At 39.6% G+C, this 24,578-nt stretch overlaps 1 protein-coding gene across 2 annotated transcripts in view; it reads right to left on the bottom strand.

Moving 5' to 3' along the window:
• Window positions 1–24,578, bottom strand: part of cskl (c-src tyrosine kinase-like) — a 93,797-nt gene that overhangs the window by 13,722 nt on the left and 55,497 nt on the right. For both annotated transcript variants that reach the window (XM_028434337.1, XM_028434347.1), the window contains exons 4-5: window positions 23,692–23,804; window positions 1,015–1,234 (exon numbers count right to left, since the gene is read on the bottom strand). In XM_028434337.1, the coding sequence (XP_028290138.1) occupies window positions 1,015–1,234; window positions 23,692–23,804 (333 nt within the window). The remainder of the gene's footprint in view (window positions 1–1,014; window positions 1,235–23,691; window positions 23,805–24,578) is intronic.

Genomic DNA, 24,578 nt, shown 5'->3' with positions numbered 1-24,578 from the left:
ACATATGCAAAACCTCTTTTTTTCACCTCCGTAACATCTCAAAACTCCGTCCTTTCCTCTCCCTTTCGGCTGCAGAGAGGCTCGTCCATGCGTTTGTCTCCTCCAGGTTGGACTACTGTAACGCTCTCCTCATCGGGATCCCTGGCAGGAACATCCAAAAACTCCAGTTTGTCCAAAACAGCGCTGCCAGGGTCCTGATGAGGGTGCGGAAATACGATCACATCACCCCCATACTCCGCACTCTCCACTGGCTCCCCATCTCCGCCCGCATAGAGTACAAGGTCCTCCTACACACCCACCACTGTCTGCACGGTGATGCCCCCACCTACCTCACTGACCTCCTCACACCACACACCTCAACCAGGACCCGGTCAGGCCAACAGCACCGTCTGCTCGCGCCCAGGACGCGGCTCATGACCATGGGGGACAGGGCTTTCGAAGCTGCCGCTCCTCGTCTGTGGAACGCCCTTCCTGACCACCTTAGGTCTCCACAGACGGTGGATGCTTTTAAAAAAGGACTAAAGACCTTCCTTTTTAAAAAAGCCTATAGCTAATTTTAACTTGTCTTGCTTTTATTGTTGTATTGTATTGTATTTTTATCCTGTTTACCATGTAGCACTTTGAGATTTTATTTGAAATGTAAAGTGCATTATAAATAAAATTAATTATTATTATTATTATTAGAATGAAAGGCCCTCTAAAACCAAAAACAACTTGTGGAGACTGAAGACCAGGTGGTGGTTTAGGAGGTCCACAGGGGGATTCTTATATAATCATACCTGATACATGAACAATGACTTTGGCTCAGGTGGTAAAAAGGTCTTCTTTATCCATCCATGTACTCAAGGAAGAACCCTGCCCAGATGGCAGACTAGTGTAGAGCATAGCTGTGTCACTATTGGTTTGTAAATGTGAGTGTTAACGACAGAATGGAATAATCTTATTCAGCCAAGGTCAACATCAGCACAACATATATTAGGTTTAAAGGGAGGGCTATTAGTGTTCTTGTCTCACCTCCACCAACTGCATTAAGTTCTCAAAGTACTCCTCCTCATCAATGGTGAGTTTGCCGTTGTGGTAGATGATGCGGTAGTGCTCCACCTTGCCATCGCAGCTGACGCAGAGGGTGTAATCACCGGGATAGTTGGTGCTCTCCCTCACCAGGAACAATCCCGTCTCAGGAGGGTAAAGGAGTCGCTCTGCCTGTTCTCGAGTTATTTTCCCGTGAAACCAGCTGAGGGGAGGAAGTAAAACAAAAGGGGATCAGATTGACATTTGCAAAAAAAGTAAAAATAGTGATGATTATATACAATGTATAAGGAAAGTATTCACAACGCTTCGTTTTTCCTACATTTCACCATGTTACAGCCTTATTCCAAAAGAGATTCACTTCATTTTTTTCCTCAAAATTCTACACACAATACCCCATAATGACAACATGAAAAACATTTTTTTAAAATGTTTGGAAATTTATTAGAAAAAAGAATTAAATATAACATGTACATAAGTATTCAGAGCCTTTGCTCAGTATTTTGTTGGGGCACCTTTGGCAGTAATTACGGCCTCAAGTCTTTTGGAATATGAAGCCACAAGCTTGGCACATCTATCTGTGGCCATTTTGGCCCATTCCTCTTTACAGAACCTCTTGAACTCCATCAGGTTGGATGGGGAGTGTCGGTGCACAGCCATTTTCAGATCCCTCCAGAGATGTTCAATAGGATTCAAGTCTGGGCTCTGGCTGGGCCACTCTAGGACATTCACAGAGCTGTCCTGAAGCCACTCCTTCAATATCTTGGCTACGTGCTTAGGGTTGTTGTCCTGTTGAAAGATAAACCATCGTCCCAGTCTGAGGTCAAGAGCGCTCTGGACCAGGTTTTCTTCCAGGATGTTTCAATACATTACTGCATTAATTTTTCCCTCAATCTTGACTAGTCTACCGGGTTCCTGCTGCTGAAAAACATCTCCACAGCATGATGCTGCCACCACCATGCTTCACTGTGGGGATGGTATTGGCCAGGTGATGAGCGGTGCCTGGTGTCCTTCAAACATAACACTTTGCATTCACGCCAAAGAGTTCAATCTTTGTCTCATCAGACCAGAGAATTTTGTTTCTCATGGTCTGAGAGTCTTTCAGGTGCTTTTTGGCAAACTCCAGGTGGGCTGCCATGTGCCTTTTACTAAAGAGTGGCTTCCGTCTGGCCACTCTACCATACAGGCCTGATTGGTGTAGTGCTGCAGTTATGGTCGTCATTGTGGAAGGTTCTCCTCTCTCCACAAAGGAACCCTGGAGCTCTGTCAGAGAGACCATCGTGTTGTTAGTCACCTCCCTCACTAAAGCCCTTCTTCCCCAATCACTCAGTTTTGAGGGACGGCCAGCTCTAGGGTGGTTCCAAACTTCTTCCATTTACGGATGATGGAGGCCACTGTGCTCATTGGGACCTTTAAAGCAGCAGAAATGTTTCTGTACCCTTCCCCAGACCTGTGCCTTGAGGCAATCCTGTCTCGGAGGTCTACAGACAATTCCTTTGACTTCATGCTTGTTTTGTGGTCTGACATACACTGTTAAATGTGGGACCTTATATAGACAGGTGTGTGCCTTTCCAAATAATGTCCAATCAACTGAATTTACCACAGGTGGACTCCAATTAGGCTGTAGAAACATCTCAAGGATAATCAGTGGAAACAGAATGCACCTCAGCTCAATTTTGAGCTTGATCTCAAAGGCTGTGAATACTTATGTACAAGTGATTTCTTCGTTAAACTTTTTTTTTTTTTTCTCAAACGTTTTTAAGTTGTCATTATGGGGGTATTATGTGTAGAATTTTGAGGAAAAAAGTGAATTTAATCCCTTTTGGAATAAGGCTGTAAAAAGATTAAATGTGGGAAAAGCGAAGCGCTGTGAATATTTTCCATATGCACTACACACACACACACACTTAAAGCGTTCATTGCGATTATTACAAAAAAAAAAATCATGTATTAAAAAATAACGCTGTTGATCTTTTTTTTTTTTTGGATTCCAAACAGCTTGGAACCTTTTACATTCAAGAGTTCCCATACCCATAATACTGATGCACAGACTACAAGACTGGAGACCGCAGCTGCTCAGCTTCATTTGCAATAATTATGGCTTTTAAAGACAACGGATGGAAAACTAAAGCCTAGTTGTGTGCAAATTGTGCAAGAAAGAGTTTGCCTTATCACCAGAGCCTTGCAGCCTCCGCTACCACCTCAATGTAGTAGCTAGCACGGACAGTGCAATTGCAACATGTCTGACAAATGAACAAAACTCACTGGATAAATATCATCTGAAGTGGAGAGAAAAAGAAAAGTGTTCTTACTGTTAATGATGTACTAACTTATAGCACTACATATGCCATTTTATTTAATTTGTATTTTCTATTATATGGAGATTGACACAAGATCACAGGAATATGACAGGTAGCCCTTGGCACTAGTCTCACATACAGAGGAATGTCTGCATCTGTTCAAGTCTGTTAAAACAAACAATAACTGACTTTATAAATCCACTTTGTTATATATCAATGTTCAAATCTGCCACAATGTAATTTAAATGAAACTACCTCAAGTTGAGGGTTTTTCTCAGCAATTTTTAGGTGCGATTAAAAAAGAGATTAATTGCACAATTTTTTAAATCTCTTGACAGCACTTATATATATAAATCTTATATGAAATGCATCAGTGAAACAAATATTTCACTTGCTGAAACAGTCACTTTGAGGGTTCATGAGCTCATGGAAATAAACTGGGTCAGTGGCGCTAACCAATTATGTTTCTTTGTGCCATCATGATTTTTTTTTTTAGCGAGGGCGGGGCCACCTCATATCAACATAGGCTCTCTAAAAGTATCTTGACCTAAACAGGAAATGTGTTGCTTGCAAACACAAACACACACAGCTTGGTGGAAGAGGCGGAAATTGACATTCAGCTGCTGCAATAACAGGAAAATGGAAACAAAAAAGAAAAAGAGGAGGCGTGTCAGAACTAAGTTAGCCATTTTTTGATTGGGGTTTGAATTGGACAGACCAAACTTCAAAAGCAAAAAAAAAAAACAAAAAACCGAGTAGCTCTTACTAAAGCTCTAACCTACTTAATTCGTTGCATTCTGCAGAGGCCTGCACCACCCTCACCGTATGATGCTTAGGACAGATCTATAGGCTGCTAATGGATAGATTAGACAGCTGCAACACTGTCATCTCGTGGGTTGTGATCCCATAGAAGTGTATGTGCATTATTTATAGATTGGGAACAACTAAATCGCTCCTTCTCTCCTTCCTTTCCTCTAATCCCAGCCAGTGGAAGCAGATGGTGCACAGCCTTAAGTCTGGTTCTTCCTGTTAAAAGGGAGTGTTCCACTGCATTGTCACTTTTTACTATGATCAATGCTATGGGGTTTCTGCGTTGCATTTGGTGCTTTATAGATAAAATGACACAAACTTCTTTTAGAGAAACTGTGTGTGGACCTCTGTGAATGTCTTTCCAAAATTGTATGCTTCAGTATGGATTGACAGTCTATCCATGATGCACCCTAACCAGTGATCACACAGGCTGGGGAGGTTGGTCTCTCTATTATCTTTGCTCATCAGTCATGACCTTCTACAGATGTGTGGTGAAGTGTCCTGTGTTCCTGCATCACCGCGTGTTATAAAAGCTGATCTGTGGCAGGGAAGAAGTCTCTGCAGAGAGTGGTGAGGATTGTAGGAGGCAGCCTCCCCACCACCTCGAACATCTACTCCTCCAGATGCAGGAAGAGGGCCTCCTGCATTATGAAGGACCCCACCCCCCCTCCCCTCAGAAAAGATAGCTGAGGAGCATCAAAAGCAGGACCACCAGAATAAGGAACAGCTTTGCTAAGAGACAGTTTAACTCTGATGGAGCTCTGTGCACATTTACACTCGTTTCACTATCTGCTGGTGTGAAACTTGTTTTGTACATACGCATTTTTCTCCATTTTATTTTTCACGTTTTTTTTTTAAGGGTTTAACGGGGGATTCAGGTATTTTATTCTGTCCATGTACTCGTGAACATGAATGACAATGACCTTAATTCAAGTGACTCCATTCAACAGTATTCAGTTTGTAATTAATACAATTTTGAGAGTAGTAAAAACTCAGGTTTTACCTAAAGCCACACAGATGGAATAATGTATGCAAGATTGAATATGAAATAATCTTTCAAAGAATGCTCAGTTTATAATGATAGAAGCAGAGATTCAAAGTACCAGCAATTTGCAACAATCTTTCCATTAAAAGGTAATTTCAAATGCCGGTCTTGATGACATTAGAATCAGAAATACTTTATTGATCCCAGGAGGAAATTACTTTGTTACAGAGGCACCTTCAAGCCTGGGGTGGCGCCTGGGTTTACAGAAGCGGTTTTTGCACAAACAATGGTCGTGGATGTACTGGCCTTGGGCTGTGGGATAAACTTGTATTGGGCTAAACCTTAAATACATTGATACCAAATACCAGTTTTAGGTATTACCACTCACTCCTTCCTTCTGTACACAGCCACCACCATTATACCTAAGCTTTACACTTGTCACCAGACTGGCTTGATTACACAACACAATATGCACAACTACAACTTCACATACTGTATAACCACTTACTCCTTCCCTCTGTTCACAGCACCCAGCTTAAATATAATGGTGGGGGCTGTGTCATCCGCTTCAATTTCTCCACACTTGTCACCAGACTAGCTGAACTAACAACATAACACAATATGCACAACTCACATTGCACTCTCAATTTAAAACAGTTGACTCTTCCCTACTACTTCCATTTTCTACTCCTGTTCTCTCATTGCTGATACATACAACTACTGTCATCAGAGAACATCTGGCGATAACAGGTGTCAGTACAATAGTTGAAGTCTGTCGTGTAGATGGTGAAGGAAGGGGAAAGAAGACAGTCCAGAGTGAGAGAGAGCCTCATCATGGTTTCCCTCTTTGTATAGGCAAAGGGTGGGAATTATTGGCTAAAACTGATTTGGACCATTTTCCCATGGCTGCCTCGTCACTCCCTCTTGTACGGAGCATCCAGCTCAGACAGCAGTAGGCCAACTTAATACAGGGTGAAGTTGTTCAGATCAGCTTCTCTGATGAACAACAGCTCTCCTAACTTCCCCTAATCTGGTACCCTATGCCAAGTAGGCCTGCAACTAACGACTATTTTAATAGTCGACTAGTCATTGATTATTGAAACAATTAATCGACTAATCGGATGACAAATCGTACAATTATATGCTCTATGTTGCTACAATCTTTTAAATTTGGCTTGTGTCAAATTACAAAAAAAAAAAAAAAAAAAAACAATAAATAAATATAACAATTCCCAACTTAAAGTGTAAACAGGTTCCTTGCAAACAAATTAAATTGAGTACATCATCACTAGAATGTGCATCAGTATTAGCATTTACACATTTAAAAAAGCTACAATAGCTGCTGACTCAAAGACCTCATAGGATGATATTTTATGAAACATGTTTGTACATAAGGGTCACTCCATTTGTGTTATTGTATATAATTTATTTCCTCATTTATAATAAAATTATTTTCCAAAAAAAAAAAAAAGCACATGAAAAGCAAAAATAACCGCACAATATTGTTTTTACTGTTTAATATAAACCACTGCTGCTGAATCTAGTTCATTGTATATCTGATAATGAGTTACATAAAGTTGTGGTTGATATATATCTCACTGATTTACTATAAATAAACCAGATCAAGCTTGTCGATTTAATCATTAATATAATGAGAGCATTACTAATGGGATATTCTGGTGTAATAATCACAATATTCACATTGCTGTCTAATGGGTCCAGCTTTGTCTGTGAAAACGTGAAATATAATGAAAAATGTTGCGTTTCACAAGTTGGAACGGATAAATATTGTAATGATAGTTTTATGCTAAAATTTATTTCACACGACGTGTGACATGTTAGCCTTTATCTTCCCATAAAAGTATTAAATCTGACCATTAATAAATATGTGGCCCTTTGTGATTTAATGACAGTAAGCTGTGTACTTTTTACTAATCTCTACCTTTCAATAAGTGGCTAGCATTAGCTCTTAGCCCAGTCTTATGTGTCGGTGGGTTAGCTTAGCTTAGTTAACTTTAGTCCTCTTTCCAGTTGATAAGTGTTGCTGCAGGTTCATCTCTGTCACCGTAATTGTGGGAACTTTGAATTGATTTGATGGAGGATATTAGACTGGTTCACTTTGTTACGTGGGTGTCTGGTGGTGCGTGATGTGTCGCTGCTCATCACAGCTTCAGGTAGACTGTGAGCAGAGCTATGTGTGTGAGCGGCGTTGACAGCATCAAGCTTGCGGTAACTACGACATACTGTATTCTTACCAATGGGAATGTTTTTGATGATAAATGTCCCTCTTATCATGACCGTAACGTGCATACAGCTCTGAGCACAGATAGACGGTGGGATGAGCCACTCCTCAAGAAAAAACAATGTTCAGCTCCATCCGCAACTTGAAGACGGTGACGACATAACCGACAATTGTCGAAAAATACATTTACAGAGCTGCCAAGCCTCACCCTTTGAGCATGACAGTCACGCAATTTGACACATTCTCACACCACACATCAGACTTGAAATTTCTAAAGCTTATATTTCCCCATTCAATACTCTATTTTTTTCATGATAATAAACTTTAGTCCTTGTGGCTTGCTGTAGCTCGAGTAAATCTGATTGGCTGACCAATCCCAGACCAATCCATGTGTCCTTGTGCCTAAATTTAACCAACCACGGCATGACAGGTGTGCCTAAATTTAAATTTAACCAACCACGGCATGACAGTCACGCAATTTGACACATTCTCACACCACACATCAGACTTGAAATTTCTAAAGCTTATATTTCCCCATTCAATACTCTATTTTTTTCATGATAATAAACTTTAGTCCTTGTGGCTTGCTGTAGCTCGAGTAAATCTGATTGACTGACCAATCCCAGACCAATCCATGTGTCCTTGTGCCTAAATTTAACCAACCACGGCAGGCATCACGCAATAATAAACCAATCAGAAGCAACATAAGGCGGAGCTTGACGAGCCGTCTCTAACGACACCTCACACAACACGCACCGAATCGTCGACATGCTCTCAGAAAGAAAGTTCCTAGAGGACAGACGCCGTCTGAGATGGTATGTAACTACCCAATTTTGTTCACTGTTTATATTGCTGTGTGTGTTATAGTATTTAGTTTACTCGTCTTAAAAATGGACTTGGACTTGATTTTATATAGCGCTTTATCCCCACACTGAAGCAGTCTCAAAGCGCTTTACATATCAGCTCATTCACCCAATCACTCTCACATTCACACACCAGTGGGACAGGACTGCCATGCAAGGCGCTAGTTGACCACTGGGAGCAACTTAGGGTTCAGTGTCTTGCCCAAGGACACTTCGACACAGTCAGGTACTGGGATCGAACCCCCAACCTCTCGATCAGAAGACGACCCACTACCACCTGATTGCGTCATATGTCTGTGGTCCATACACAGCCCATCCAATGGCTTTTTTTCTCTGCCAAATCACAACATTTGCTAGTCAGCATGTCAGACACTGAAGAATTATTAAGCGCTTAAAGAGTGCAGAAGTATGCTCTGCTCCCCCTCCCCCCCAGTGCACAGACACACAGAGTTAGCTATGCTGCTTCCTCCATGTTTGCAGCTGTCTGTCTGTTAAACTCCATCAGTTCTGAGTGTTGAAGCACTGAGAGATGTTTGAAGAAACACTGTGTGTTTTTCTTCTCTAACTAACTCTCTGTTGCTGCGCTGTAGAAGAGTTGCTGCTGAGGCATTCTTAAAGAGACAATGTCCTGAATGTGATTTACTTTAAAAACGACTTTCAGCAACTCAGAGCTGCCCTGAAAGAAGCAACACTACATCATTTAATCACATTTCAGCCTTAATGAAGAAGAAACTCAAAAGTGACACAAAATATTGTTATTGTGCTACTAGTGATTAATAAGTCTTTTTTGGCTCCACTGACTTTGACCCATTATTGTTTTTCTTGTAAAACTATTGAAAAAATTAATGGTTTATATCGCCTATTGCCAATTGGAGGAAAAATATTGAGATATGGTCCATATCACCCAGGACTAATGTAACCAAAATAGTAACGTTTTATCTTGTAAAGGATGTGATTGTCCAAAATGTGTGAAATGAGGGGTTCAAACACTGTTTAAAGTAAGATTTTATTAACATGTGTGTTACCTCAAAAAGAAATGGAAATCACTAGACAGTAGGGTACACAAAAAAATCACGGTTTGATACCTACCTCGGTTTTGAGGTCACGATTCGGTTCATTTTCGGTACAGTATGGAACAAAATGCATAAAAAACAACATAAATTTGCTTGTTCAAAATTTTAGTAAACCAACAATGTACAGTATTTAACATTATACAGAATATGAAAATAAAGTAAAAAAAATACAATACTTGTAAAGTACGGCCTGGTAATAATATTCTCAAACAAAAAATACATTAAATATTATAGAAATAAGCTCACAGCTTGTTAACAGCTTTTAACAAACAAAAAGTACAGCACAGTTCCAGCATGTAGCCCTTGGTTTAGACCTTCATATTTTTGGCCAAAAAAATGTACTTGTCCACATTGTTTGCAGTAAGTGCAGATCTGCTGGCAGTAACAAATGCAAAACATAAATTTGCTTGTTCATCAAAAACTTTAGTAATACAGTAATACAGAATATGAAAATAAAGTTAAAAGAAAATACTATATACTGTTGTAAGGTGCTGCCTGGAAATAATATTCTCAAACAAAAAATACATAAAACATTATAAAAAAAATAATTAAAAAAAGCTCCTCACAGCTTGTTAACAGCTTTTATCCGCTGCTAGTATAAAGTTGTTATAGCTTTGGCCAGATCTGAATTGCTAGGTAGACAGAGGCTGCTTGAATGCCGAAGTCAGATGCGTTTGCACTAAGGACATTTTCTTTCTTGTTGCAGTGATATTCACACTCAGGTGATGCCGTTTCAAGTGAGTTGGCATGTTCGTCGTGTTCCCAGAAACACACCCAATCTCAGCTGAACAATGTCAGCACACTGCCCTCGTTTTTATCCACTTGTCTTTCTCCGTTGCAGTATTTGACCCGGAAGCCGAAGTGTTCCCAAACAGACTTTAGCTAGTTCCGGGAACTCAACCGTGCACAACCCTATACCCGAACCGAAAGTTCTGTACCGAAACGGTTCAACACAAACACATGTATTGTTACACTCTTACTAGACATATATGCTGCCTTGTTATGTAGCAAGTGTTGCTAATGCTAATGCTACACCTCTTTAGTTAAACAAAGTAAAACGACCGTGTGTGACTATAACAGGGGTCTGCAACCTGCGGCTCTGGAGCCTCATGTGGCTCTTTGACTCTTTTGCAATGGCTCCCTAAAGCTTTCAAAAAATATTGAAATCAATAATTATTGTCTTACAGAGGGTATTAATGATTAATGATTTTGAAACCAAATAAAATCAAGATATAACGATTTGTCAACCTGCAATAACTCACTTCACGTCCTGAAACATCTACAGACCATTAACTTTTTCCTGCACCTGTGGTTAACTTTAAGTTTTAAATCCCTAATCTACTAAAAGTCTATCCTGGAAGCAAATATACATTTGAATTGTGTGAGGACAGATTCATTTAACTGCCAACATGCTGGCTAAATATGCATGCTTGATATGTGGCAAGAAATTAGTAATCAGCAGGTGTTGACTGACATGTGTTGTCAAATTCAAGTTATTTTTTGTAGCCCTTGAAATACATTATCTAAAAAAAAATTTGTTTTCAAAACATTATTCGATATAATTTTAACTGTATAGAAATGTATACACTATGTTGTGTTCATTAGAAAGGTTTTTTTTTTCGGCTCTGGAAGGACTTTAATCCAGGTGAGATATGACAAAATGGCTCTTTTGAGAGTAAAGGTTGCAGACCCCTGGACTATAAGAACATATCAGTCCTTTTGTTTGATGTTAATTGTACTTAAAACCAGTTTGATAAATTGCTTACATACAATTTAAAAAAATATTTTAAAATTACCTTGTCTTAAATGATCTTTTATTCTTTTTTTCTTTTTCAGGCGATGATTTTAAGTAGATGAATTGGTTTAACTTTAAAATAGTCTAAATGATTTAAATGAAAAAAAATTGTGATGTGATTTTTTTTTTTTCCCCCATATTGCCCACCTCTACGTGTGTGTCTGTCCTAGACATTAACTTAAATTAATTAAAACTCTTATTCAGCTACTAGCAGTGTTATGAACACTGCTAGTAGCTGAATTGCACTTGTAGGTTATATCAGCATAAATACATAGTAAATGAAACAAATGCCTCGTCTAATCTTAATGTTCATTTGAACTGTTCTTATTTGATTATTTTTTTGTATGCAACAGTGTCTTTCTATGGACATTGAGTCTGCTGCTAAGACATTCACTCAATCAAAAATCTTTTAATGTTTTTTTTTTACATGATTTGCTTTTTAATGACCTCCTTTCTGTTGCAGATAAGGACAGCTGAGGTAAAGGTAGCACTGCTTTGGGCCACAGTGTTTTAAGTGGGAGCCCCCAGCCTTTGTCATCAAGGCACCAAAATCTGTGATAAACACCTACAACATGAGACATGTCCCCAGCTAAATGATGGAGAGTTGGTTGAAACAAAATATTGACAAACAAATGTATTTTGTTAGTATTCATTTCTAATTTCTGGTTAATTAAAACTAGCATTAGGAGGCCACATTGCAGGGAGAGCCGCTGGCAATGAGGTGAGGACATCAGTCTTAAAGGGGACATATCATGCTAAATGCACTTTTTTAGCCCTTAAATGCATTTTGATGTATATTTAGAGTGTTTAGAAGTACAGAAAAGTTCAAATTAGTCTCTTCAGGTGCACCATTAATATCTTTAGGGTGTACTCATACTGCCAGCTTGAGCCGTTCCAAGCTTACAGCAGGAATCCCCCTCCTCCCTGTCTCTTTTCTGGCACGGTAGAACGGACCTGATCACCAGCTCAGCTCGGTTCCCACAGACAAACACGTCATCACGTTAATTCATGAAACACGTATTGCATTACGTCATCATTAAGCGTCTCTGGGTTTATAGTTGACATTAGATTCTGTTAATTTCATATTTTATGTTGCGTAGTGTAACTATAAGTCAAGGTTTACCCAGACACGTGCTCTTTTCATGGCTGGATTATAGGAATGGACTGGGTTTCGCAGGGCCCCTGAACGCCACACGTCAATTTAAATGACCGCAACTCTGCTCATATTTGTTCTATCGGAGAAATTCCACCAGTTTATGAAAGATAAGTAGTTGCTCTTTACAGCCAGTGTCGGTACATTGCGGTAATTTTACTCACACGTAACGGAAACATTAAATATGCCGCTTTGTTTTGACGAAATCGACACGAGGAACAGAGAGAACCAAGTGAGTGAGAAAGAAAGAGAGATTAAAACAGACCAAATAACAGTTTATTTATTGAAAATGAATAACTCTGACAATATAAACCACCATGAATGGAGGTTCAAATGGATTTAAAAACAAAGGAGGGAACTGAGCTTATAAAGGTAAGATCAGTTTAATTTCTGGATCAATAAATGTCGTTGTGCTTTTGTGGAGCTAGTCTGTGTACATTAATGTAAGTGTAAATAGATGCTTTTAATGTGAGACAGTTTAGGACAGAGTATTTGTGTGTTTGTTTAAACTTCGTGTGTGTGTCTGTGTCCATCTGATCATATTTATCTCCATCACTTTCAGTTTTCCTTTTGATGAACATGACATTATCAAACTGTTCTTTTATTTCTTCTTCTTTAAGTCCATGCAGAGTGGACACACCCCTCCCTGGACATTAAAACCATGAGCTGATCCTAGTTTCCATCATCTGGTCAAGACCCATCGCTTCCACAGACAACAAACAGAATAAAGCTCAGTCAACATGGGACCATGGGATGCACTTATTTATTGAAATGTATATTAAATGATTCTTTAATTTTCTGTCATTTTATTTTCTAGGAGAGGTTTTTCATTGTTTCAATAATTTAGAAATTTAAGGAAGCTTTATATGATATGTTTCAAGGACAAATCTTTAAAATACATAATAAAGGTGATTTACTTGAGTCACCACAAATTTCAGATTGTTTTTAAGTCTTTGTATCTAGATACTTTAACAGGACAACAATGATGTGCAGAGCTGCAGTAATGTTGGCTTCATACAATAATAATAATAATAACCACTGCACACACCACCAGAAAAGCTTCCAGTGAATATTTTACAAGTAAAAAAAAAAGTTCACTGATGGGGACTTTGAGATCTCAATGTCACCATCAGTGAACTTTTTTTTTTAATTTGTAAATTATTCACTGGAAGCTTAGATATTGTGTTACAAAGATATCAAAGGTTGTTATTTATCATTTTAAAAATATTTATGATTAAAAGTTATGATTGTATTATATTCTAAAGTTTAGAATTATCTGGCTCGTCTTCCTTTCTTTCTGTTCACAGCATAACCTTATATTTAGTTCTAAAAAAACGTGTTTACAGCTAATTTTACCGATTGTTACACATCATCCTGCATATGCATTAAATACAGTATAAATGTGTAGATTTAACTGTTGGGGAAACCATTTTATTAAATATAAAGCTAACAACATGCAAACAGAAAAACAAAAATAGAAATAGTGTATTTAAATTATGAAATTAGTGAGTTGTTAAAGTGCTGAGGTGCAGCGGAGGGTCTTCTTCTGCAGAGACGTGATGATGAGGGGTTCGAGTAAAACCCAGAATTCCAAGGTAATTTTGAGGGTATAAACATGCATATAAACAGAACACTGGTATATTAACCCATATAAACCAAAAAATATAGAAATGGGACATTTTACTGCTGCAAATGTATAACATATTACTGGTATTTTGAGAACAGGACACATGTAGATTTCTGACCAATTCATTATAGTTGTTTGGCAAATTATTACCCTTTCTTTCAGACGTTTCATTTATTTGGGCTTGTATTTGTGATGTGTGTTCTGTTTTTGGTTACATTTGGATAAATACATTAATACGCTACACTTTGCTCCCCAAAACGTAATTCTACAGAGTTTGTGAGTATGTGTCCCAGAACACTGAAACACCATATAGATATACCTACTGTGTATATATATATATATAGACATTATTTATATATTAGCAGCAGTACAATGTTCAGTTTCCATTTTTTTCTGGGTTATATAATAGCCAACCACATGTGTCCTGTCCACAAAATACCAGTAATATGTTACACATTTGCAGCAGTTTATATGGGTTATTATACCAGTAATGTGTGTTTATATGTGTATTTATATCCTCGGAAATACCCGGACCTGATGATGATCTGCTACACTCCTTTACTGTCCCACTGTCGGCTGATCAAAGAGAAGTCCTCACGGTCACGTTGTCCTCTGCCTCCATGAGTTCTCTGTGGTGTCGTTCATATATCCTCAGGTAATTCCATCTCTGACCTTTTCATCGGCCAACGAGCACTTCTGACACCGCTATCATTGCGGAATGCGGATGTTTATGTGCCGTGAAGCATCGTGCGGTACCAACGTCATCACATTTTGCGTGCGGGTCGAGTTGTGTGTGGGCATGCGCGGCCCACCGTGCCAATCTGGCACGGTGTTTGGACCACCTCTTCCAGCAAGACCATCGGGCCATTATCCCCCCTGCGGTGCAGTTCACACCTACGCAGGCCACTCAATGGCCCCCCAATGGTTTCACACATGCACAGAGCTGGTTAGGAGCGGCCCTGGTTGCCAGTGTGAGTACACCCTTATATTCTGTTTTGGTCATATTTTGCAATCTGTTTCAATTTTTCTATTCTCTATTACGTTTTTTGAACAACAACGTCACAGTATTTGCAGCGGAACTGCCAAATTAGAACATCGACTCCAGGCCCAACACTTCGAGCAATCCGCCATTTTTATTTCTCACTTATATTTTGTAGTCCAAGCTCAAGGATGCCGAAGTTACGAGAGGATAAGTCAAAATGTTCGGTTGTTGGATGTAGTAACTCACACGCTTCATTACACCGTCTCCCAGCATCAGAACCTTTTCGAAGTGCCTGGTTGAGTTTTATTTTTTACGGAAATGTACCCACATCTGTGGGTAAGGTCATTTTTGTGTGCGCGAAGCACTTCAAGGATGACTGCTTCAGCAACCTACGCCAGTATAAAGAAGGATTTGCCGAAAGACTTTGTCTGATTGAGGGTTCAATTCCTTCTATCTTTGGAGACAACGAACAGAGCACTTCGGTAAGCTGTAAATAATGCTAAAAAGTGTGATGATAAGACGTCCCGGTCATTGTTTTGTTAGCATTAGCAGTTGCACCGTCTTCATATGTTAGCGCTGTGTGCTCGTTTTAGATCCTTGATGATATGGCCTACGTGATTTAATTTAAGTCTAAAGTTTTCATTAGTCACTTCATTTTGCTGTTTTTGTCTCCGAAATGTATTAAAATGCATTTCGTGATGTTAGCTTGGCGATAGCGTTAGCTCAGAGCTTGTGTTTGCTCACTTGTTAACAAACTACAAAAATGGCCAAACCGGGTGGAGTTGAACCGAGTGTCACCTCTGCAACCTGGAGAGGGGGCAGGGTATGAAGTGTCATTTGCATTTAAAGAGGCAGCACCAAATTGAGTTGCTCTCAGAAGCACATCAGAAAAGGGGCCTGTGGAGCTATAATGAGGAATTCAGACACAAGCATTGCAGTTCCGCTTTATATAGACCACAACTGTATGATTTATATGTAAAAAGGAAGGATTTAAAGGCATGATATGTCTCCTTTAAGGTATAGATCAACATTAAAACAGGCCAAAACGATATTAAAAAAAGCCACTTTTTTTTTTTTTGCCGGAACGCATCAGGTCACTAAAGTCTCACTCATTTTCTGAAACTTGGCAGCCCTGCATTCGTAGGTGACTAATTCTATTATCGATTTTTGTCGACAATGTGGACTAAGCGTTGCACCCTTAATGCCAAGTGCAAATCGCACGCACACACACACACACACACACACACCTTTGTCCAAGATAAACTACTGCAGTTTTCAGTTATGCAGTCCCTCCAGGATTAAGCGATGTTGCGATCGCAGCTATTAACACAAAATGAAGCAAACTCCATGAAATCAGTGCGGTAATGCAATTTTTCCAAAAGCCCACAACTTTCCCGCAACTTCGCTGAAAAAAAAAGCAAATACACTGCCGCTTATCATTATTTTTGGCATTTTAGCGCTTGTAGTTGCTACGGAAGTAGCGAAGGATGTACTATGGGCTTTGCGCCATAGAAATGTATACATAGACGGCGCATCGATTGCTGCCGCCCACTGAAGCTGTGCATCTATGTATATTATGTCTATGCTTGGCGCTACTTACAAGGAACCAACGAAGAAGAAAATGCCTATGTCACAGTGTTTTCAATCAGTCCAGGGAGAAATACCTTGCATTTGCTTACAAAAATATCGGCTAAGGACCGTGCAAAACAGTACCCAACTTTGCTTCATAAGAGTGGAGGTAAACTTCTTTGTTCAAAATGCAATGTTATCATTGAGCAAAAACGGAAGTCATCTATGGACAAGCACTTTGCTTCTGCAAAACAGGTCAAGAGAATGCAAACCAGTGCAAAACCCCATGTGGGAGAACACACAAGAAGCACACAAAATCATTACATACAGTATGTTCGTTAATGCTTTGTATTATTTTATTTTTTTTGTAGCTATGCTTAAAGAAAAATGTCTTCATGACAGGTTCATGTCATGCATTTTAAGATTCCTTAAGTTCAAAATTGTATTGAGTTGTTATTTTCCAACAGAGGCTATTATTGATTAATGACAAATAAAATCAAGATATAACAATTTGTTAACCTAAAAATAAATCACATTGTGCAACGACTCAGCACCTTCCTACTTCACTTCCTGCAACATCTACAGACCATCAACTTTCCTGCACCTGTGGCTAACCTTAAGTTTTAAATCAATGGTAAATAACTAAACCAACAAAAACACTATTCTGGAAGAAAATAGAGATTTTAATTGTGTGGGGACAGATTCATTTAACCACCAATGTGCAGGTTATGTGTGGCAAGAAATGAGAAATTAGCATGTGTTGATCACATGATCATGTGTTATCAAACTTCAAGTTACTTTTTGTAGCCCTTTAAACACATGAACTAAAAATAATCTTCTTTATATAACATTGTGTTCATGTAAACTGAGATGTGTAAGAATTTGAAGATGCAAGATACTGTTGTCATTTCTTGATGTTAATTTATTTCATTTTATTTTAATCTGTTTTTAAGTTGCCATTTACATGATCAATATAAATCAAACATTATTCTATGTCATTTTAACTGTATAGAATTTCATTCACTGTATTGAAGGTTTTTTCCGGCTCCAGGAGGACTTTAATCCAGGTGAGATGAGGCAAAATGGCTCCTTTGAGAGTAAAGGTTGCAGATCCCTGGTCTAGAGTAATGCCCAGAATCAAAGCATTTTTTGAATTTTGCCCCTAGTGGCAGGTAAGCAGAAAGCAGGGGTTAAGTTACACTTTAATGTGTTCTCTGATCCAAATTATTTGCAAATCTTCAGCAATAAGAGCAATGCTTCACATTTCGATGTTGGGTTGAAGCCCTGAAGCTTCTGCTTGTTCAGTACAGCATTTTGCATGTTCTCCCTGTGTGTGAGTAGAGTAGCCAGCTTTTCTCCATTAGACCAAAATCACGCATAACAGAGCCATTGTAGTAATTGTGAAAGTATGTGTGTTTGTGTGTGTATCTATGAAGAAGAAGTTCCCTTCTACCACGGGAGATCACAGCTGTTGTTGCGACAGCAAACAACGATCCCGCCACAAGCCAACACGGACCTTGCTCTCAAAGAACTGTATGTGACAATCAGTAGAATAGAGAACAGGTACCCAGAGGCTGCTTTCATTGTTGTTGGGGACTTTCACAAAGCATCTCTGAGGAAAGTATTACCAAAATACTTCCAACACATTCATGTAAACACAGGGAAATAGTTTACTATATCACTGCTACTCTCCTTTTTGCAATGCCTTCAAACCCCTTCTCCGTCCACCGTTTGGCAAATTGGATCACTCCTCCATCCTGCTTCTGCCCGCCTACACACAGAGGCTGAAAGCAGCACAGACGTTGAGGACTATTCACTGCTGGTCTGATCAATCGGATGCTGCATTACAAGACTGTTTTGATTACACATACAGGGAGATGTTCCATGAATCATCAGACAGTGACATCGACGACTACACGGAAGCAGACATCTATACTATAATTCAAGGGAGGTCTGTGTGGATGTGTGTGAGTGTGTGAGTGTGTGTGTGGAGCAAATATCCCCCCCACGCGGTGCCAGTTCGACCTGAAACTCGCTCGACGGGTTCCAAATACCCCGAGTGTGTGTATCTGTTATTTTGGAGTAATTTGGTCATTTCAAAATGTTTATTTTAATTTTATTTCACTTCTGAACGGCCCCGAAATGAAACCTATTCAGCTTTTGACCTCAGGGTGTGAGGGGGTGCTAGCGCACCATCTTCACTGCACAGCTCAAGAGGAAGAGCAAGAGTCACGTGTGTGGCCAGCGCCAATCGCTGCGCACACAGCTAAGCAGCTGTAAACACACAAGCGATAGAGAAGAAGATAGTTTAGACCGAGACACGGAACTCTCTGAATAGAACGTTTGAAACCGTCAGCCACTGGTGAGTCTTTTAGAGACACATTCCCAACCCGTTCAATACTCCATCTGGAAAACTGCGGATTCTCTGTGGTGCCGTGCATTGAAGCTAAGCTCTGACCACTCAGTTCAAAGGTAAAAAATATTTTTGTTTTTTAAAAAAAAAAAAGACGGCCGAATTGTAGAGAATACTTTAATTTACTTACTCACTCATGTAGTTTGGAGCTTTACGTTTTGTTTTGTGCAGTTTTGTTACTTTTCTGATTGGCGCCACAGTGTCTATGGAGATTTGTTATCAGCGTCTCAAACATTCACGGGAACACACACACAAGGTATTTATTTATTTGATGCGCGTGCACGGAGGAGATGGATGTAGACACACACGGAGGAAATGGATGTTGACACACAGTATTTATAATAAAAATATACTAAATGAGTAAAATAAAACAAAAACTAAACAATATTTATACAAAAAATAAACAAAATGATTCCAGAATCACTACAATGGCAACAAAAACAATAATTATACAAATAATGCACAAAAACACAACAGAAAGACACAAAAATACACATAATGACTCCAAAAAACAAACAATACAGAAAAATACACCAAACAAAAAAATATAAAAGTGAGTAAAAAAAAACAAAAACAACAAACACATTTATCATGCTCATATCCCATAGAATTAAACCAGGAAAATTACACCCACATTTTGCACCCGCAAATATAGCCCTTATGCTCCCACATGAATGCATACGTCCGACGGGCACTGTACTAGTAGGATTCATTTGGAAGTGCATAAAGGTTGTTGCCCCCACAAAAATAATCCGGGTGTATCCAAACCACGGATCAACAGCACCGTGCGTGCGGCTCTCACAGCACGAAATTTGGCCTTCGCCTCAGAAGACAAGGGGGGTGAAAAAACAAGCCCGCTATGATCTCTACAGAGCAATCAGAGCAGCTAAACGGGAACGCAAAGACAAGATTGAGACGCGGCTGAGCAACGAGTATGTGGCAGGGAGCGCATGCCATTTTGGACTTCAAAGAGAGACTCAGCTGCATAGGGACACATTTTAAGACATTTATTTAATCCATACTAGTACAGTGCCCGTTGTAAGTATGTATTCATATAGTAGGAGCTTAAGTAGAGTTGACAATTATGGCCAAATGAGTAAGTGTTTGAAGGTTGGATGTACAAAAAGGTGTACAAACTCTGTAGTGTTATAAAGGGGTATATTTGCGAGAGCAAAGTAATATAGTGTGTGTGATTTCCCTGGTTAATTTCTATGGGACATACACAATAAAGTTTGTGCCAATGCAGCGGTTTAGGTAGAATCTGAATAAACGCATACATTCGTACAAATAAAACTATTTATTTAGCATTGAACATTTCTTAATGCGTGCGTGTGCGTGTCGCTACCTGTCCATCTATCCTCCGTGGGCGCAGTCACACACGTGCACCCACTCCTCACATCAGGTCTCTCACACCCAATGAGTGAGACTTGAGAGCTTTGCTAGTATATCATTGCGAGTGCGGCTGCTCAGGCGGCCGTCCCCCCTCTCCGGTCTAACCCTCCGTCCAGTGTAACCCGCGTTGATTTTGCTGTGATTTCAAAATAAAATGAAAATAAACATTTTGAAAGTTAATCACCAAATAAGTCCAAAATAACAGATGCACAAGCTTGTAAAAAAGTTTCAGGTCGAACAGACACTGCGTCCCGGAGATATTTGCTCCACACACAGACAGACGGTCCTTGCTTTAATAGAAAGGATATGCTTGCCTGTCGATTCCGCTTATTGGTTCTTCTTACATCGCAAATAAGTAATGATAAACTCCTCCAGGTCTAGTATAATTGTGTTTATGTTAACACCAAGTGAAGCTTAGTTGTTTGCTGTCCACCGCAGAGAATCCACCTCCTCCACTCGCAGCTGTGCTGTCCTCCGTGCTGTGTTTGTAGCGTCTCTGTTGCTACGCTATTCACTTCCGGGCTCTGTACACTCACGCAAAAGTTGCTTCTTGCACGGACTTTTCTTCTGAAAACAACAAACTTCAGCAAGAACATACACCTCGTCGCCAGTTTATGTCCTCATAACAAGTAATCAGACACGGGAAAAGGACTGGTGCTGATCGTTGTCTTTAGTTTGCTCTTTCACACTGGTTCACACACATGGCTGATGATGTCACATGTAACAACGGGGACGGCGTTTCTGAAGGTTCATTTATAGAAATGGAAACAAAGCTTTACCGTTTAAATACATAATATAAATTAAAGAGACAAAGATAATATAATAAAGAGTTAAAGCAAACAAATCCATTTGTATTATTTAATTCCCTCACCCAATGAGAATTGATAAGAGAATCGAATAGATAAGCCGTGTCGATAATGGAATCGGAATCGCTAAATTCTTATCAATTCCCATCCCTATTCATCAGGCAATCAGGCTTATGAATAATGCAAATCTGAACAGCTTCTGATCCCAGTGTGGCGTCAGGGGCAGTCACCTGGTGTCAAGGACACCTTACACACTTATTTGTACATTTTTATGCATATATATATATATATTCAGATGCTCCTCCGCATCGAGAAGAGCCAGATGAGGTGACTCGGGCACCTAATTAGGATGCCCCCTGAACGCCTCCCTAGTGTGGCCTCCCTAGTGAGGCGTTCAGGGCACGTCCCTCCGGAAGGAGACCCCGGGGGAAGACCCAGGACACGCTGGAGAGACTATGTCTCTCGGCTGGCCTGGGAACGCCTCGGGGTCCCCCCGGAAGAGATGGAGGAAGTGGCCGGGGAGAGGGAAGTCTGGGCCTCCCTACTGAGGATGCTGCCCCCGCGACCCGGAAACGGCTAAGCGGGAGAAGATAGATGGATGGATGGATACAGATATATATATATATATATATATATATATATACAGTATATATACATATACATATATCAGTGACGTGCAGTCAGGGTAGGGAAGGCAGGCAGTGCCTACCCAAGGGTGAATTGATATTTTGATTATTTGTTTTAATTATAATATAATTATAAATTATTTATTTTTCAATTTCCGATAGTCTACAGTACCTATAAGTTTGAAAATGTCAGCATTTTGTGCTTTTCATAGCCCAAATTGCTAAACATCGCTATTTCCGAACCGCTGTAAGGCAGGAGGAGGCCACACCCCCTCCCAAAAGCATGTTGCTGCTCTACCTCTGTTCTCATAGCTTGTTTTTGTGTGTTTGCGCATGCGCAGTCAGTTCCAAAAGATGACAACCATTTACGCAAAAAAGCAGCTCTCTACGCTGCCTTTGGACGTAACTGTGCTATGCTAAATGCAATACTAAGTTCACAGTGCATTAGTGAATTGATACCACGTGACCGCTGCTGCTACATTCTCTAGCTCGTGGGCGGGATAACACTACAGTCAGGATGACAGCGCTAGAGAGACGATAAAGAAACTTTTTTTTGAGGAAAAACAACAGCTTTTAAAAGATGGGAGACCAAACCTTCAGCAAATGTAAGGTCAGAAAATTGTTCGTATTTTCTACAGTGAATGGCACAAAAGGAAGGATTGGCTTTGTGGATGCGCCTCACTGAGGCTGTTCTGAGTTGCTGCTGTTGTTGTCATTTTCTCCGTGTTTCTGTGTTTCCAACACAAACAACGGATGTGCTGCCGTGTCACGAGATATATCTTGTTGGGAGAGTATGAAGGCTATATTAAATAATTGTTTATGTTTCTTTAATGGTGTTTTAAGATGTTGATTTTGTTAGATGGCTAAAAGCTTGTTCATGTGGATCTTGTTGGATTTTTTTATTTCTTATTATGAATTTTATATTTTGATAAACGCATTGAGATGACTGTTGTAAATTGTGCTATACAAATAAAGTTGAATTGAACTGAATTAACACTTGCCAGCAGAAACATATGAAATTGTCATTGGTGGTCTCGATTTGGAACGCCCTGCCTATCCAACCCTAGTGCTCACGGCACGTCACTGATATATATATATATATATATATCAGCATGACAATTAAAAGAAAAACAGCACAGGATATACATATATATATATATATATATATATCCTGTACCTCTGTACCCCTAAAACATGCCAACTCAAATCAGATTAATTTATAGTCACATCATCATTGTCACAATGTTAAATCTCAAACACAGTCAGACACAGCAGTGCCAGGTTGTAAACAACCCCCCACTTCTGTCCCTCTTTGCATAACCCATCATACTACTCACACTGCTTCACATCATTTACACTGATGTCCACCCTATATATCAATACGTGCCAGTACAAAACGAAACCTTGTCTGTAGTGGTAGCATTTCCGAGCATGGAGGATGCTGCAAGATGTTTAATGTTAACCTAACCGCTAGGAACGAGTGTATGATAGTTTATCATGTTTTTCCTGCAGTCTGTGCCTTCTCCTCGACCTCCGAGGGCTCTCTTTTCTGTTTCAGGTGTCTTGATGCTGGAGCTGGCGGTTCCTGATCGATGGCTCATGGCTTAACTAGTCTGGAACACTCGGATGGTCTGATCAATGATTCCCGGCTCAACTAGTCTGGGACACTTGGATGGACAACCCTTTATCCTATTCTGTTGGCCCTTCTGTTCACTAACCCCAACCAGTCGAAAAGGATGGCTGCCACCTCTGAACCTGGTTCCGCTAGAGATTTCTTCCCACTGTCGCTAAATGCTTGTTCATGTGGATCTTGTTGGGTTTTTTCTTTATTACTATGGACTCTATATTTTGTTCAGCGCTTTAAAATGACTGTTGTATTTTGCGCTAAATAAATAAAGTTCAATTGAATTGATTTGATTTGAAATCTCCACTTAAACATCAGCCCACAAACCTAAACTACAATGAAATATCTTGAGGATGTGCCCAGCAGTTTAGCATTTAACCAGTGTAGCAGTCTGGTACTCACGGCATAAGACTGAGTTTTCCTCCTGACTTGACTCCTTCCCTTTTTTGGACATAGTTGGCGGGGATGGTGCCTTCTCTGCCCACCGTGTTTCTTGCTCTATACCAGTTTGGATCCTGGAATGACCACAACAAAGACCGACATTAGAGACAGTTGTCTCACCATCTATGGATGTTATTATAACGTTTTCATGGAACATTTAGTCGAGATGAAAGATCAATATACACAATGAAGAAAATTTACATTAAAGTACTGTAGCCTAAAAGGTTGACATCTATTTATAACAGGGTTTCTGAAATGGGGGTACGTAATGGCACTACAGGGGGTACTTGAGAGAGAGAGTGAAAAACAAACACATGAAAGTACAAAAAAATATGGAGATTGTTCATTTTTAGTTAAACATGTTAATTATAATAAAGTTGATGGAAATTATCTTGATTAAAACATGAACTGAAAATATAAGGGACAGTCTCAGTCTCACACCAGGCAAGAGATGACCAGAAACTATAGAAGTATTGTTAAAAAGATGCTTTTATTCCACTACAGTTTCTTTCAAATGTTTATTACTTTCATTCATTCATCATTATGGTCTATAGTTGTTTTTACATAGTATTTTGAGCAAAGTGTAGTAGTTGAACAATGGGGGTACTTGGATTCGGAAATAAGAGAATAGGGGTACCACTTTTCTGTAGTATAAACATCATAATGATGGAATGAATGAGTGATAACACATTTTAGAGAATCTCATTTTGTGAATAAGTGGAATGAAACAGTGCCTCCTGAAAAGATTTATGTTTATAGTTTTTATCATTTACGGTAATCCCCCTCCTGATGTGGGAACAAGACTGATCCTTGTGTTTTTAGTTCATGTTTTAATCGAGATCATTTCT

Source organism: Gouania willdenowi, chromosome 3, assembly GCF_900634775.1.
Source record: "Gouania willdenowi chromosome 3, fGouWil2.1, whole genome shotgun sequence".
NCBI classification, from domain to species: domain Eukaryota; kingdom Metazoa; phylum Chordata; class Actinopteri; order Blenniiformes; family Gobiesocidae; genus Gouania; species Gouania willdenowi.
This window is presented reverse-complemented; position numbering and strand designations above follow the sequence as displayed.